This window comes from Lissotriton vulgaris, chromosome 3_2 (genome assembly GCF_964263255.1).
Source record: "Lissotriton vulgaris chromosome 3_2, aLisVul1.2, whole genome shotgun sequence".
Lineage (NCBI taxonomy): Eukaryota > Metazoa > Chordata > Amphibia > Caudata > Salamandridae > Lissotriton > Lissotriton vulgaris.
This window is the reverse complement of record NC_141690.1, coordinates 266,256,650-266,274,004: the sequence shown is the minus strand read 5'-3', so window position 1 is coordinate 266,274,004 and position 17,355 is coordinate 266,256,650. Positions and strand designations below refer to the sequence as shown.

The 17,355-nt window shown below is 44.7% G+C and overlaps 1 protein-coding gene across 1 annotated transcript in view; it reads right to left on the bottom strand.

Moving 5' to 3' along the window:
• LOC147725648 (dedicator of cytokinesis protein 2-like) overlaps positions 1 to 17,355 on the bottom strand; it is a 1,712,066-nt gene that overhangs the window by 128,527 nt on the left and 1,566,184 nt on the right. Inside the window, exons 40-42 of the mRNA XM_086964476.1 lie at positions 15,976 to 16,016; positions 3,985 to 4,075; positions 361 to 474 (exon numbers count right to left, since the gene is read on the bottom strand). Of these exons, the coding sequence (XP_086820602.1) occupies positions 361 to 474; positions 3,985 to 4,075; positions 15,976 to 16,016 (246 nt within the window). The remainder of the gene's footprint in view (positions 1 to 360; positions 475 to 3,984; positions 4,076 to 15,975; positions 16,017 to 17,355) is intronic.

Below are 17,355 nucleotides of genomic sequence, written 5' to 3'. Positions count from 1 at the left end.
AGAGCGCCTCCTTCAGCTGCTCAGTACATTGTGACCTCCCGAGGTCCTCCCCAGGGAGACTTACCTTGCCTTTGTTGAAGTACTCTATGATCTCATGGGAGAGCGCCTCCTTCAGCTGCTCAGTGCATTGTGACCTCCCGAGGTCCTCCCCAGGGAGACATACCTTGCCTTTGTTGAAGTACTCTATGATCTCGTGGTAGAGCGCCTCCTTCAGCTGCTCAGCGCATTGTGACTTCTGGAGGACCTTCTTAGGAAGACTTACCTTGCCTTTGTTGAAGTACTCTATGATCTCGTGGTAGAGCGCCTCCTTCAGCTGCTCAGCGCATTGTGACTTCCCGAAGACCTCCCTAGGAGACATACCTTGCCTTTGTTGAAGTACTCTATGATCTCGTGGTAGAGCGCCTCCTTCAGCTGCCGCTGGGTGTGCAGGTGGTGCCGGTCCTGCATGTGCGCTGTGTTGACTTCTTCCGACCACTGGAGTCAAAGAGAGACAAGACAGGGTTATCTAACACTGCACAAGAGACTACAACCACAGAGAGAAACGGCTTCCAAGAATATGCAGCCCCAACACATGGTGCTGACAGCATCTTACTCGTTTAATCTGAAGGGCATTCGTACTAGGAGGCAAGCCGTGTTAGCCTGTCTAAACCCAGAAAATACCCAGCTAAATTGCCGACTAGTAAAATTCCTAATGATAGTCGAACAAAAACTGCCCAAAAACACGTAAGACAAACAAGGATCTGCCAACGCATTCCACCTAACTATGGGAACACGTTCCAACAATGACCTCCTTTTTGGACTCACTCCCAACCGCACTGGAACTACGCCTGCAGGATGCAAACACATCTTGAACTAAACCCCGATTAAGAACTGGGTTGCGGTCGATCTGCTATAATACCAAGCCACTGAGGGCCACCCCTAGGAACACTCAATAACCTCGAGTTTTACTGTACAGAACCTCTTTGTACAAGGGCTTTTTTAATCACAGGATATCTTGCACACATTTAGAAGGCACGGCTTAACGTTAAAAATGCTAATGGTTTTTAGAGTTGGTTCGAGACCTTTTAAATTTTTACATTTTTTTTTATATTTTGAAGTATTTGATTTGGTTTTACCGTATGCAATGGTTTTAATTAACTATGCAAATAAACGTGATTCTGATTCTGACAGCATCTTACTCAAAGGCTCTGGGATTGTTTGGCCAAGATTTTAATTTTTTTCTTCATGGACCTGAAGTAGCACCTTTTTTCCAACAAGTGTGATTTGTACTGGATGTGAGCACATCAGTGAAGTTACCTCCATTAACCATGCAAAGCGAATTTTAAAATGATGTACGCTTTTCAGCTTTGTGATCTTCTCTAACCTTGGGAGTCATATATATATTTCCGTGGAACAAAAGTCTACACAAGCATATTTTGCAGGTTTCCCCCTCAAAAATCCTGTGTTTATAGTAGACTTCTGCCAGTAATGTTCTCAAGAATATTCTTCACATACACTTTTTTGTAGGTTTGTTCTGCTCCAGGCGAAGCTATGAAAAGCTGTGGAGCTACACAATACACATGGAGTTTGCAAAGCCTTGGAGGAGAAATTTACATTTTGCCCACCCCTTGTGTGTGTTGGACATGTTCCCACCTCAGTCAACGTGGCTCTCCACAGACAGTGATCGGGCAGTTCAACAGGGTTGCGGTCTGTCTTTGTAAGGACGGATGTTCATTCAACTGATAGAGAAGTACAAGGAGGCTTGCCTAGCTATATTGTGTTCCAAAACAATAATTATGTTGACATTTTGACCACACCATGTGCCATAGTTTACACATTTACATTAGAAGAGCTGCTACTTCAAGGATTTTATTGACTTTGTCCTGATGATGACCATGTGTAAACGACATGATGGGGTCAAAACGCCATCATCACTATTACTTATGACTGCCTATGTCTTCTTTTGATAGGAGGACCCAGAAGGCCAGAAATAAGCTGTATAGTAACTTGTACACCACAACACTATACCATGCAGTGACTTTGTGGTCCTCCGATACTAGTGGGGCAGCCATTGTTTTTGGACGCACCCCACTGTCATTCATGATTTCCTGCACGTTTGATTAACACTATTATTGCACTATTGCACTTCACCCTTACGTAGCACCATTCACAATCCAATCACGTCTGTTCTTTCATTTTTAATATAAATTGTCTGTTTCATGAGACTCTTTGCTGTGTGCAATAAGTAGATTTAAAGTGATGGGTAATTGATTTGTCTTTGACCCTCGTTTTCAATTATAACACAACGCCTTATGGGTCATAAGGGATACATTCATGTTATCCCTGAATGATGTAGTATTGTGTATCCACTGTAACCGAAAGAACCAGTGCCCATCTTTATATAGAGTGGTACCCAGGTTCCCTGGTGATTCAAGCCTCTCTATTGCCTTGCTTGTCTGGGAGAATGTCAATTTTAAGATCAATGCTCAATCAGAGGATGGAGCCTCAAAGATCCTATAGAGAGAAGCATCTCAGACCTGGGGTCCTGTGCACACAACAGTGTGGTGTGTATGGCCCAGGTGGGACCATTCACAGACACAGTGATGCACCTTGAAAACATCACTGAGATATTATTTAGAAAGTTGTGTTTTTACATTTTTATTTCAAATTATGGCACAGAGGGTTAAACAGATTTTCCAAGATCCCATGATTTTTGGACAGTTGCTGAAAGTGGGGAGTGAACCCATTTTTCTAAGGTCAGATGTTTACCCACTGGACCCCTTGGGTTCAGACTCCAGTAGACCTACATATTTATCTGGCAAACACACCACTGCTGACCAGTGAGACAAGGGGAGCTTTTCATGCAACAACCTTGGGTGCTTTCGGATCCCAAAGTCAGGTCAGGGCTGGAAGCGGGCACTTTGTCGCCCTATGGAAAGCATGTTGAGTCAGAAGTTGTAGCGGGCTGGGGGTACGAAACACTGGTCACAAACTGCGAACACAATTTTTTTAAACGAGTGTAGAATTTAGTGAACTGACCTATGTCCTAATAGTTGTTTCAGAATATTGCCAATCATCACAATCTGACCTTCCCCATTAATATTGATGAGGTGGGTTGCAAATTGTAACATACTATGACTGGTGTCCTTCAAAGAAATGGTGGCCTGTTGGGTCAACATACCGCCATGTATGTGATTGATTTTTAAATATTTTTGTTTTTGTAAATGCAATCAATTTTCCTTAAGGGAAACGGGGCAGCTTTAAAAAAAAGTTTAAAACTTCTTAAAAGGTTCGAGAGTAAACAGTGGAGCCCTGGTCTACTGCCTCTGCCCACCAACCTTTTTTTAACATTCACATAGAGGAAGGGGACTGCTTCCCTATTGCAAATAGGTTATTACTCTACCTTGGAAGTTGGTAACTTTGTAATAGTTTGCGACCACTATTTTAGTCCTAAACCATTATTGACAAAAATAATGTCTAAGGGCACGCCCCTTCCAACTAGCGATGTCTTGCCCATTACTAAACCCATTTTATGTGTTAAAAAAAAGTTACAAACCCATATAATGGGTTTACTGTATAGGAAAAAGTATTTTTGAGGTTGCAAACTTCGAATTTGAGTGTTTTTGCTCACAAAAAGACTTTTTAAATCGCGCTTTGTCTTCTAAGAACAGAATACTATCCTCTGGGGGATAAGAGAAAACACAACATATATTTCATCTGGTACCACCGAGTAGTATTGTTGAATTTACCTGCCTCTGTAATATTAAGAAGACAATCTTTGAAATTCAAATTAATTTTCTCGGAAGGAACGTGGGGCCCTCAAACAAGTCAGGGCCTGGGGCATTCTGCCCCCTCTGCCCTGCACATGTAAAGGCTCTGCCTGGCTGAACTGCCCTAACTCTGAGGCCATATGTTCTGCCTATATATATATATAAGGTGAAGTTCCTGCCAGTACTACCCTACGCGGCTGCTAAGCACTGCACCAATGTGTGTACCCCGACCTACCTTCAGCAGCTTGGCGTGCAGCAGGAGGGTGAACGCAGCCTCGGTGTAGTTTTCATAGCTGACGTGAAGGTCCTTCAGCTTGTACAGGTACCTGCCAGAGCAGAGAGGGAGGGTTCAAGGAAGCCACCTGCTCAGGACCATGCTGGTTAGAGCTTGCAAACATTCAGTGTGTGGATAGGATGGAGTCCACCATCAGACCTCTACCTGCTATTAGTAAAGGGTTCAAAACCTTCACTGCTCACTGTAATGCCCATTAGACTAGTTGAGTGGAGTGTGCAACTGGTGTGTATTTTCACCACCCTAGTACAGCAGGTAGAGCCCCTATCACAAACGTTAGAGATACTTCTTAGACAATGGAATGCTCTTGCCATAGTATTTTAACCAATTATATATAACATAATATAAAACATGACATTTGATACAGTCATATTAATCAACAAGTTCAGGATGCATTGCATTGAGGTGTGCTTTATTCTTTATAAACCCCTGTTCCATTTTCTTGTGTACAGCCAACACGTTTCGCCTTCTGTGACGTGCAAGTCTAAGGCTTCCTCAGGGCAGTTGAAAGTAACTCTGATTCCAGGGACCTCTTCTGAGAAACATGGATCGCATGGTCAGGCGGTGTGCTCTGAGATGCAGTGACCAGCACATGATGGAGAACCCGCATTGCCATGTGGCCTAGAAGGCTCTGCGCTGAGGTTACCTGAAAGGATGCTCGTGCGGTGTTCAGAGTTCAGGATACAACTGGCAGCAATTAGGTCGAGGAATGCAGTGCTGGGAAAAATATGTCAGATTTTCTATTTTTTCCCCTTCCCAAGTGAGGATGTTGTCAAGCATTATAATAACAGACCCTTTCCAAGATGGTGGTCAGTCCATAGGATGGTAGGAGAAACTATCAATACAAAATGAAGTAGAAGTTTTTCCTGTGCTGCCAGCTCCAGATAGATCATATGTGAAGAGGCTGTTGTAAGTGAAGGATGTGTCACAACACATTCAATCTCTTATTGTTCATCTGCTCTTTGTCCCAGTGCTTCAGTTATTTTCCCAAATTTTTGGACCGTTCAGCACTGGTTTCTTCCCTGATATTTGACCTGGATCTGGTTGTTGATTCTGTTTGCCCTGGTTGCTGGTTGTGTATCATGTGTCCCTTCTCTAGAGCCGGGACACTCTTCAACATAGCCGTGCGCTTTATAAATCTCATCCATCCATCCATCCATCTATCCATCCATCCATCCATCCATCCATCCATCTATCCATCTATCCATCCATCCATCCATTCATTCATCCATCTCTTCCTCTTCCTGGTTCTTCAGGAGTGTTATCTGTTTTCCGTTGTTATTATTTGTAACCTTCTCCCTCAGTTACTATTCGTGAGACTGGCAAGGAGGACTTCTCTTTCTGGGACTTCCCACCTGAATAAGGACCTGGGTAGAAGACTTCCACGGGCCTAGAAGAGGCCACCCCTGCAGAGCGGGGCGTGCTCTTGAGTCTGGAAGGCCAACCAGCCACCATCTCTCTACTGACACGGACAGACAAGTCGGGTCCACTGGTGAAAGTGACACCACCCACCTATATGGTAGAGGACCCCCACTTCTTTCTGACAGGTGGTCCTACACCAGCCAAATATAAATGCCTTTCAGCCACCACTCTCCAGGGATAGACTTGGCCACTCCATCCTTACTTCCTGGAATTACTCCCCCGCGTCGGTCCTGATCACTCCTTCCTTACTCCTATAATTACTCCCCCCGCCTCAGTCCTGATCACTCCTTCCTTACTCCTATAATTACTCCCCCCGCCTCGGTCCTAATAACTCAACCGGTACTTTTAGATGGGAATGAAAAATCCTCAACTTGATTAGACTTTGAGAGGTCTCACATTCAGCTGGACTGTAGGGTTACTTTACTGCCTTGAACCTGATGTATGTCAATGACTTCACTGTTTCCAAGTTAAACAACCCCCACCACGAAGTGCTTTGTGTTAAGAATGTTATTTTGAAACATTTAAACCCACGCTAAAGTTCACTTTTCTCACCATTTATGGGCGCAGGGTTTGCATCAGAGGAAAAAAGTAAAGTTAAATTTGTCACAGAGCTGCAAATGAAGTGTTAAAACTACCAATGGGATCAACAATGATTTTGTGTTCGACCAAAGTCCACCAATATATCTATCTATGATGAATGATCTAGCACCTTATCTATCTCTGCTGAATGAACCACCACCATGTCTATTTATAGTTAATGATCCGCCACTGTGTCTATCTAAGGTGAATAATACACCACGGGCCGATTCACAGAACTAACTTAAGACAAAATCCTAAACTTACTACTTTTGGTATTCACAGAAGGCACTTAGTAGTAGTAAAGTTAGGATTTTGTCTTAAGTTTGACTTAAGACAAACTTAAGACAAACTTAAGACAAAATCCTAACTTAAGTCTGTCTTAAGACACCACAGTGTCTATCTCTGGTGAATAATACACCACATGTCTATCTCTGGTGGATGATCCACTACTGCGTCTATCTCTGGTGAATAATAAATCACTGTGTCTATCTCTGGTGAATAATACACCACTGTGTCTATCTCTGGTGAATAATAAACCAGTGTGTCTATCTCTGGTGAATAATACACCACAGTGTCTATCTCTGGTGAATAATAAACTACTGTGTCTGTCCCTGGTGAATGATTCTCCACCCTGTCTATCGTGAATAATAAACAACTGTGTCTATCTCTGGTGAATGATCCACCACTGTGTCTATCTCTGGTGGGTGAATAATACACCACCGTGTCTATCTCTGGTGAATAATAAACTACTGTGTCTGTCCCTGGTAAATGATTCTCCACCCTGTCTATCGTGAATACTAAACAACTGTGTCTATCTCTGGTGAATGATCCACCACTGTGTCTATCTCTGGTGAATAATACACCACTGTGTCTATCTATGGTGAATGATCCACCACTGTGTCTATCTCTGGTGAATAATACACCACTGTGTCTATCTCTGGTGAATAATACACCACTGTGTCTATCTCTGGTGAATGATACACCACTGTGTCTATCTCTGGTGAATGATCCACCACTGTGTCTATCTCTGGTGAATAATACACCACTGTGTCTATCTCTGGTGAATAATACACCACTGTGTCTATCTCTGGTGAATGATACACCACTGTGTCTATCTCTGGTGAATGATCCACCACTGTGTCTATCTCTGGTGAATAATACACCACTGTGTCTATCTCTGGTGAATAATACACCACTGTGTCTATCTATGGTGAATGATCCACCACTGTGTCTATCTCTGGTGAATAATACACCACTGTGTCTATCTCTGGTGAATAATACACCACTGTGTCTATCTCTGGTGAATGATCCACCACTGTGTCTATCTCTGGTGAACAATACACCACTGTGTCTATCTCTGGTGAATAATACACCACTGTGTCTATCTCTGGTGAATAATACACCACTCTGTCTATCTCTGGTGAATGATCCACCGCTGTGTCTATCTCTGGTGAATAATAAACCACTGTGTCTATCTCTGGTAAATAATACACCACTGTGTCTATCTCTGGTAAATAATACACCACCGTGTCTATCTCTGGTGAATGAACCACCACCGTGTCTATCTATGGTGAATAATAAACCACTGTGTCTATCTCTGGTGAATGATCCACCACTGTGTCTATCTCTGGTGAATAATAAACCACTGTGTCTATCTCTGGTGAATGATACACCACTGTGTCTTTCTCTGGTGAATGATCCACCACTGTGTCTATCTCTGGCGAATGATACACCGCTGTGTCTATCTCTGGTGAATAATACACCACAAGTCTATCTCTGGTGAATGATACACCACTGTGTCTATCTCTGGTGAATGAACCATCACTGTGTCTATCTCTGGTGAATAATACACCACAAGTCTATCTCTGGCGAATGATACACCACTGTGTCTATCTCTGGTGAATGATACACCACTGTGTCTATCTCTGGTGAATGAACCATCACTGTGTCTATCTCTGGTGAATTATCCACCACTGTGTCTATCTCTGGTGAATGATACACCACTGTGTCTATCTCTGGTGAATGAACCATCACTGTGTCTATCTCTGGTGAATGATCCACCACTGTGTCTATCTCTGGTGTATAATACACCACTGTGTCTATCTCTGGTGAATGATACACCACTGTGTCTATCTCTGGTGAATGATCCACCACTGTGTCTATCTCTGGTGAATAATACACCACTGTGTCTATCTCTGGTGAATAATACACCACTGTGTCTATCTCTGGTGAATGATACACCACTGTGTCTATCTCTGGTGAATGATCCACCACTGTGTCTATCTCTGGTGAATAATACACCACTGTGTCTATCTCTGGTGAATAATACACCACTGTGTCTATCTATGGTGAATGATCCACCACTGTGTCTATCTCTGGTGAATAATACACCACTGTGTCTATCTCTGGTGAATAATACACCACTCTGTCTATCTCTGGTGAATGATCCACCACTGTGTCTATCTCTGGTGAATAATACACCACTGTGTCTATCTCTGGTGAATAATACACCACTGTGTCTATCTCTGGTGAATAATACACCACTGTGTCTATCTCTGGTGAATGATCCACCGCTGTGTCTATCTCTGGTGAATAATAAACCACTGTGTCTATCTCTGGTAAATAATACACCACTGTGTCTATCTCTGGTAAATAATACACCACCGTGTCTATCTCTGGTGAATGAACCACCACCGTGTCTATCTATGGTGAATAATAAACCACTGTGTCTATCTCTGGTGAATGATCCACCACTGTGTCTATCTCTGGTGAATAATAAACCACTGTGTCTATCTCTGGTGAATGATACACCACTGTGTCTTTCTCTGGTGAATGATCCACCACTGTGTCTATCTCTGGCGAGTGATACACCGCTGTGTCTATCTCTGGTGAATAATACACCACAAGTCTATCTCTGGTGAATGATACACCACTGTGTCTATCTCTGGTGAATGAACCATCACTGTGTCTATCTCTGGTGAATAATACACCACAAGTCTATCTCTGGCGAATGATACACCACTGTGTCTATCTCTGGTGAATGATACACCACTGTGTCTATCTCTGGTGAATGAACCATCACTGTGTCTATCTCTGGTGAATTATCCACCACTGTGTCTATCTCTGGTGAATGATACACCACTGTGTCTATCTCTGGTGAATGAACCATCACTGTGTCTATCTCTGGTGAATGATCCACCACTGTGTCTATCTCTGGTGTATAATACACCACTGTGTCTATCTCTGGTGAATGATACACCAATGTGTCTATCTCTGGTGAATGATCCACCACTGTGTCTATCTATGGTGAATAATACACCACTGTGTCTATCTCTGGTGAATGATCCACCACTGTGTCTATCTCTGGTGAATAATAAACCACTGTGGCTATCTCAGGTGAATGGTCACCATGTCTATCTCTGGTGAATGATCCAGCACTGTGTCTTTCTATACTGATTGATTGACCTCCAAGCTGATGTACCTCAGTCCAGTAAGGCCTGACTCCTTCTGCCCCACTGCCAGGCCTCAGCACAGCTCTGCTGGTGTACCGCAGTCCAGGAGAGCATGGCAATAAAACATTGATAAAGCCAAAAAGATCTTGCAGAGGTGAGACGCATAGGCTTCGCCAATGCTTGCTTGTTATCTTTCACCGCTCTAGCCACAGGTCATTGGTTCTGGGGTAGGGAGGGTGTTTTGGGGCAGTGATAATATCAAGGGTCAGTTTAGTGAAGCCCGTCCCATCTCCAGAGGTGAGATGACATTCTCAAGAGTTGCTCTGGTGTCCACTGGTGACGGATGATGACACGTGTGTACAATGTTTGCCAATGTTTATTATCTCTCCCCAGGCTCTTTAGGCGATGACAATGCTGTACCATTTCATGTGATGAACTATCTTATATATCCGATAACTCAAACTGGTTCTATGGTAATTGGACCGTTCTAAGGTTTTGAAACGTGAGCGTGCACAAATGTGAAATTGTAAGGATGCTGTGATCTTTCTGTACTGTTTCGATGGTTTATATATTCACTGAAATAAACTTCGAGAACAGCCTGCCGAGGGTCACACAGAGAGCCCTAGCAGCAGCAGATGGAGTTCATTCTAAGCTACAAAACTGACAGACGCAACACGCCCACTTTCGACAGAGAGACACGCGGGGGCCCCTGCCAATCAATCTGTGGAGCACTTGTTGTCTTCTGTGAAGGTATCAATGCGCAGATACACCCTCCTTAGGCTGCTGGGAGGGTGGGATATATAAAACCCTGATTTATACAAAACAAATTCCGAAGAAATATACAACTCTCTAAACCTGGCAGACTAGCATCGGAAACCCGCACGTGTCATATTCCCACGGGTCACTCACAATGGAAGGGCTGTGTCTGGGAAGGTCGGTGCAGAAAGCTGGGCTGCTCTCTCATCACCAGAAGGAACCAGCTCTGAACCAGACAAGCTCAGCCTGCCCGAGTGAACCGTGCCCGCCTTCAGGTGGCACCAGCAGGAGCCGCAGGCCTTCTTCAGGACAGACGTGCTAAGACTGCCAACAGCACCAGAGGCGCGCTCGAATCAAGACACCTCTCAGTAAAGCTCCCAAACCAATTTAGCAAAATGAAACGGATTTAATGATTAAAAATTAGATGAAAAAGACAAAAAATATCCTGTCTGCAATTCAAACTGAATACAGCATTGACAGCCAGTTAAAGCCTCTGCACATCACCCCCCCCCCCCCACTGCCCACCGCAGCTTCCTCCCCCCCAGAAGTACAGCAGCACTGCCTGCTCCAGCTGCCTCTTGCCTTCAGTGAGACCAGAAGGGCCGGGGGAGAGTCCTTCATCATGGGTAGGAGAGCACAGTTCACAGCTTTGAAATTGCACATACTTACTTTCGCAGTGTCCTAGCTTACATCTTCCCGTTGGTCCTTCTCTTTCTGCTCTAAACAGTGGACGGGGCCTGCTTGCCCAAGTTTTTTAAGGGTGAGGTCAAGTCGTAAGCCAACATTCAAGGTGAAAGTTCAGTTCTTGGTGCTGAGAGCTCCCCAGAGTCCTCATTTTTCCAAGGGTGACTTCTCCTTCAGGGTACCATCTCACATGGAGCAGAAGCTGGCTTTGTCACTCACTTCCAGGTTCCAGCAAAGAATCTTTACAAAGACCAGAACCATCCCCGTTTCAACAACTTAGTGGTCTGCTCTCCTCCAAGACTTTCAGTCCACTGAGACAAAGCAGATCTGCTGTCATATATCCCTTTTAGACTCATATACAGTTCATGGTCTAGTTTGTGGCCAATAGCCCTTTTACATACAGATTACAGTAGCATTATTCTGACTGGTCTATCCCTGTCCTGTAGCCATGGACTTCAAGCGGTGGCAATCTTCTCAATGTGTATAGATTTCAGGAATAATTCAAATACAATATTTTTATGTTTATTAAAAATCCAATACAGTGGTAAAGTGAATTTTTAATAACTGTTAAGGAAAAAGTACTTTTAAAAAGTGACATTTTACCTGCCTGAGCCTCCAATGGGCTAATTAGGATAAACCTTCTGGCAGATGGCCTTGCCAGTGCTTCCCTTTATGGAGGTATGAAAACTGCTTCCAGAGGACTTTTTCAAAGGAACACCTGGGGATGAGGTATATGACAGTTATTACCTCAGGTAGGACAACTGTTAAGGACCAGGAACCTTGGTATCTTGAAAGGGACCAGTGTGAGGCCTGCACATGTGTAGTTAAGTGTAAGGAGAAACCGGAGGAAGGGAAAACCTTTGTTCTTTAGGCCTTTTGTAGTCAGTAGGCACCAACCCAATGGGAGGGGACTGGTCCCAGAACCAATTTAGTGTAGCTGTAGAGGAGTGGACTGCTCATTTCCCTAAACACACCCATGGCTGGCCCACAGCCTCCTTTAAGGAGCAGAAGGCCTGTGCCACCTTGAATTTTCATTAGAACAGTGGCAGGTGGGATAGTTTGCAGTAAGGCAATCAGGATGTGCTGCTTACGTAGGATGTGTTTCCCCTAGAAAGTTTGTCCGCAATAGTTGGGGAGTGTCCAGGAGTCACCCCCCCCCATTCCTACAAAAGTGCACCTGATCCACAGGCCAGCAGAACATTCTCTGGACATATGGAAGAACAAAGAGAACTGGATCTGCTATTTGGATGGTAAGAATGTGACCGGCTCCCACTTGTAGCCATGAGTACATGACTCAGAAGAGGACTCGAAGGTTCTTCTGGCTGCTCTCATGTGTGGTTGCAGGGACTCCTAAAGTGCCCAGCTGACCAGTAGCAACTGGAACTGTAGTGGACTCTGCTGGCGGCCTCTGCTGGAGTGAGTCCTGACCCCTAAGTGCTGAGGTCCTGAAAGCCATAAAACTGACCAAGAGGAGCTGCTCCCGAAACTCAGAAATGTTGGGACTTAGAAAGTTTTTGGACTTCCAAGACCTCCAGGGCATCAGCGGAACCTCACGGGAAAGTTGAACAAGTTTGAGGCAACTCAGTCAGATACAGCTTCGGCTTGCCTGACTGGAGGATTTTGAGCTCTATTAAAAAGACTAAGTCCAAAGGTTGAAATCTTGTCCGGGCGAAGGTGCGAAAGGTATACCCCGTTGCAAATTGGATTTCTGCCGCTTGGAGGTCTTTTCACCAAAAGCAACAATTTCAGCGGGAACTCTTCCAGTTAAGCCTGGGTTCGAGAGGACTTCAGTACATATAGCCTGCAACCTTACCCTGCTTGAAGATTTTTACGTCCACTTCACAGACTACATCAGGAGGTAAAACCTTTGACTGGGACCAACCAGCTTAGTGCAACCAACCCGTGCTCCATTGCAGTACACCGTAAATTGTGCCTGTGTCCCAGTAAACCTTAAACAGTGACCACTGACTTGAGCTTTTCTTTGTCTTGGTGCTGTTTACCTTCGATCTTTTAAAATTCATATCTCTGGTTTCCCTTCTTGTATATTTCTCATTTTCGTGTCATTCTACTCATTACATTTCGCTCTATTTGTTTTAAATTGTTGTGCGGCTTTTAGTAAGTAAAACCTATTTTCTCTGTATCCAGCTTTAAATTATTGAAACTGTGTTTTATCTTAACAAATTTGTGGCTTTATTAGTTTTGGTGGACCCCATTCACCACAGGTAATATCCACGTTCTTCCAACAGGAATGCAAACAGGCACTCAGCAGTGTGTTGATAGAATAGGTTGGTCTGTGTAGCAGGATAAACAAGGAATGGGGCCATTGGTATTATTAGATATGGTATTTCTCTTGTAGATGAATATATACGAAAACATTGTGTTCTTCGCGTGTCGTACGGTCAGAAGGACAGGAATACAAGTGGGTTTTTAAGGTCATATTCACTTGTATATTTGAGTGTCATTGCTGGAGCGTCCTCCACTTGGCAGCTGTGGAGACCATACTCTTTCAAAAATATCCATATTACCCTGCACCCTATAAATTATTCTCTTGTAAAAAAAGTATCCATGGCATCTTGTACGCTATACATTATTCTCTTGTATGTGGCCAACTGGACGCTACAGCGGATGACCAAGGATTCAGTGGAATTCTCGGACCCCAGCAACCGGATACCCTCACGGGGATCAGCCGTGCACCACAAATTAACATAATATGACATGGGCAAACAGACACATACACACTTCCCTTCTCCATCTGTCGCTCTACCTGTAGGATTTCCAACTGCATCCCAAGAAAAACCCTCCTGGGCTGCAACAATAGATCCCACTTAGGAACCCTAATTTAATGTATGAAGGCCAGATGTACGACCCTTTTTTGTGTCCGCAAACGGGAGAACGTCTTGTTTGTGGCCTCAAAAAAGGGTAATAGCATGTACAAATGCTATTTTGCGAGTCCCTTACTCGTAAAATAGCATTTGCGACTCTGGCTATTAGGGAAGGGGGAGTCCCTTCCTAATAGCAAGTCAACATGCTGTGTACTAGTGTTTTGCGACCGCATTTGCGGCCGCAAAACACTCGCAGTTTACCACCTACTTTAAGTAGGTAGTAAACCACTCGTAAAGGGAAGGGGTCCCCAGGGGACCCCTTCCCTTTTTGTGAGTATGTTGGAAAATATTTTTAAGGACCCGGCAGTTGTCCCAGAGACCACTGCCTGCCCTTTAAAAAATATAACTGAAAAGTTTCATATTTCTTTGTTAAATGCATCCCATTTTCCTTTAAGGAAAAAATGGCTGCATTAAAAAAAAGAGCTGCTTTATTTAAAAGAAGTCCCAGACATGGTGGGGTGCAGAGCCCAGCAGACCACCATCCCTGGGCGGGCTGTCATTCCCAAAGGGCTCGCAAATTGGGAGAGGCTCATTACTGTTGGGGACAGAAGCTTGAGATTGCAACCATGACTCTCTGCTAGGGAGCACCCCCCCAAACATAGCTAACACCCCCCCCCCCACACACACACACATACGTCTAAGGCATGTAACTGCTTCCAATGTAGGACATTTTCACTCATAGTCCCATGACAGGTACAATCCATCACAGGAATGATCATTCAGCCTCTGAGCTCGGTGCTGGACTGGAGAATTTGGGGTGAATATTTGTGGAGAACCATGAAAGCCTCACATTTTAGGAGGCTAGGATAGCCTGAATGTTTAGGTCATTTCGAGATTTTGAAAACTCTAGAACTTCTTTGTGATTGAGTTGGTCGGTTCATGGGACAGAAATATTAAGGGGTCCAACTGATGGACAGAAATATTCAGGGGTCCAACTGAAGGACAGAAATATTCAGGGGTCCAACTGAAGGACAGAAATATTCAGGGGTCCAACTGATGGACAGAAATATTCAGGGGCCCAACTGATGGACAGAAATATTCAGGGGTCCAACCGAAGGACAGAAATATTCAGGGGTCCAACTGATGGACAGAAATAATCAGGGGTCCAACTGAAGGACAGAAATATTCAGGGGTCCAACTGATGGACAGAAGTATTCAGGGGTCCAACTGAAGGACAGAAATATTCAGGGGTCCAACTGATGGACAGAAGTATTCAGGGGTCCAACTGAAGGACAGAAATATTCAGGGGTCCAACTGATGGACAGAAATATTCAGGGGTCCAACTGAAGGACAGACATATTCAGGGGTCCAACTGAAGGACAGAAATATTCAGGGGTCCAACTGAAGGACAGAAATATTCAGGGGTCCAACTGAAGGAGAGACATATTCAGGGGTCCAACTTATGGACAGAAATATTCAGGGGTCCAACTGAAGGACAGACATATTCAGGGGTCCAACTGAAGGACAGAATTATTCAGGGGTCCAACTGATGGACAGAAATATTCAGGGGTCCAACTGAAGGACAGAAATATTCAGGGGCCCAACTGATGGACAGAAACATTCAGGGGTCCAACTGATGGACAGAAATATTCAGGGGCCCAACTGATGGACAGAAATATTCAGGGGTCCAACTGATGGACAGAAATATTCGGGAGGCCAAGTGCAAAACCCAAACTTGCAATACTAGAGCAGAGAACACAGGGCCTAACACATTGTGCTCATGTTATTCCCCATGCCCCAATCCGTAAACTGAATGTAAGCACTCTTGGGATAAACGTCACAAACTTCTGTACTCTGGCATTGGTGACTGTCCTTCAGGAGTGTCTGTGCTCTAATGTCACACACTGGGGGGTCGGAATGTCTCCAGTTTTTCTTTTTGCTCGTGTTTTTGAAGACATCGGTTTCTTATCATGTAGAAGTAATGTTACATGTAAAGTGCTCTAATACCAACTGGTGAAGTAGCGCTATAGAAAACCTATGTACATTTTTTTAAATTCCCATCCTTCCTGAACCCTGTTGCATGAATCTTTTTTAACAACCAGCCCAGGGCCACTTTTCTGCACCTGATGTTTGATAGGGAAGAACCTGCAGACTGGAGGGTACCTGCTGAAAGGTGATGACGTCGAAGGCTCACAGACCTGCAGGAGACATTATCTCACCTGATGTACATGGCTTGACGGTCAATCTCCTTGTAGAAGTTCTGGGGAGAAAAATAAAAACACTGGTTTGCAAAAGTAAGAGAGCACTGTGGCAGATCTAGGAGGCCAGGTGAGGAGATTCGGTGTGCATTCGAGTTTTATGACACCTCTATATTAGAAATATTTCACTAGAGGGGTCTTCTGATCGGGCAGCTCGCCTTGGGCACTCAGTCGCTTCCCTGTGGCTCATGGTACCGTAACCACTGCAGTCCGGCCACCCGGGGTCTGACCAGACAACCAACAGTAACGCCACGGTTTGTGTGCTTACGGACAGGATCTTGCTTTGGGATTTACAGATCATCTCTAAACTATGACCATACGTTCCTAAACTCCATGGATGTTCATGGGTAGGCCTTCCCTGCCTTTAGTTATTTTTCTTTTCTCCTAAATGTGCGGTTACCTGGGGTTTTCCCACTTCCAATGGGAGCACTTCCACTAGTATCACGTAGCACTAAACGCAAGTGTACAAACTGAGTGTTATAAAAAAAAGTGGGGATGCTTATAAACTGCCTGAAATGTATGCCATTTGAAGTTCTTTTTCATCCAACCATCAATCCACCCATCCATCCATTCACCCGCCCACCCACTCCACCCATCCATGCATGCATCTATCCCTCCATCCATGCACCCACCCATCCGTGCATGCATCAATCCATCCATCCACCCATCTATCCATCCATCCATCCATCTGTGCACCCACCCACTCCACCCATCCATGCATGCAACCATCCACCCATCCATGCACCCACGCACCCACTCCACCCATCCATGCATGCATCTATCCATTCATCCACCCATCCATCCATCCATGCACCCATCCATCCATCCATCCATCCATCCACCAAACCACCCATCCACCCACCCACCCACCCACCTACCCATCCATCCATCCATCCATCCATCCATCTATCCATCCATCCATCCACCCACCCACCCGTTCATCCATCCATCCATCCATCCATCCATCCATCCATTAATCCATCCATCCGTCCATCCACCCACCCACCCACCCACTCATCCATCCATCCATCTACCCACCCACCCATCCATCCATCCACCCACCCACCAATCCATCCATCCATCCATCCATCCACCAATTCACCCACCCACCCACCCACCCATCCATCCATCCATTGTGTGATCTGCTCACCTGTTGTCAATAATGTTCAGTGTGTGGATGTATGACATTACATTGCATGCTTTTACCACGCATGCTTTTACATCGCAAGTTTTACAACGCATGCCTTTACAACGCATAGTGCTTTGGGGCGCTGGATAGTGAATAGTTTAATTTACTATTCCAACTCCAGTCCCTGTGGATAGTAGGGAAGGGGTTGGATA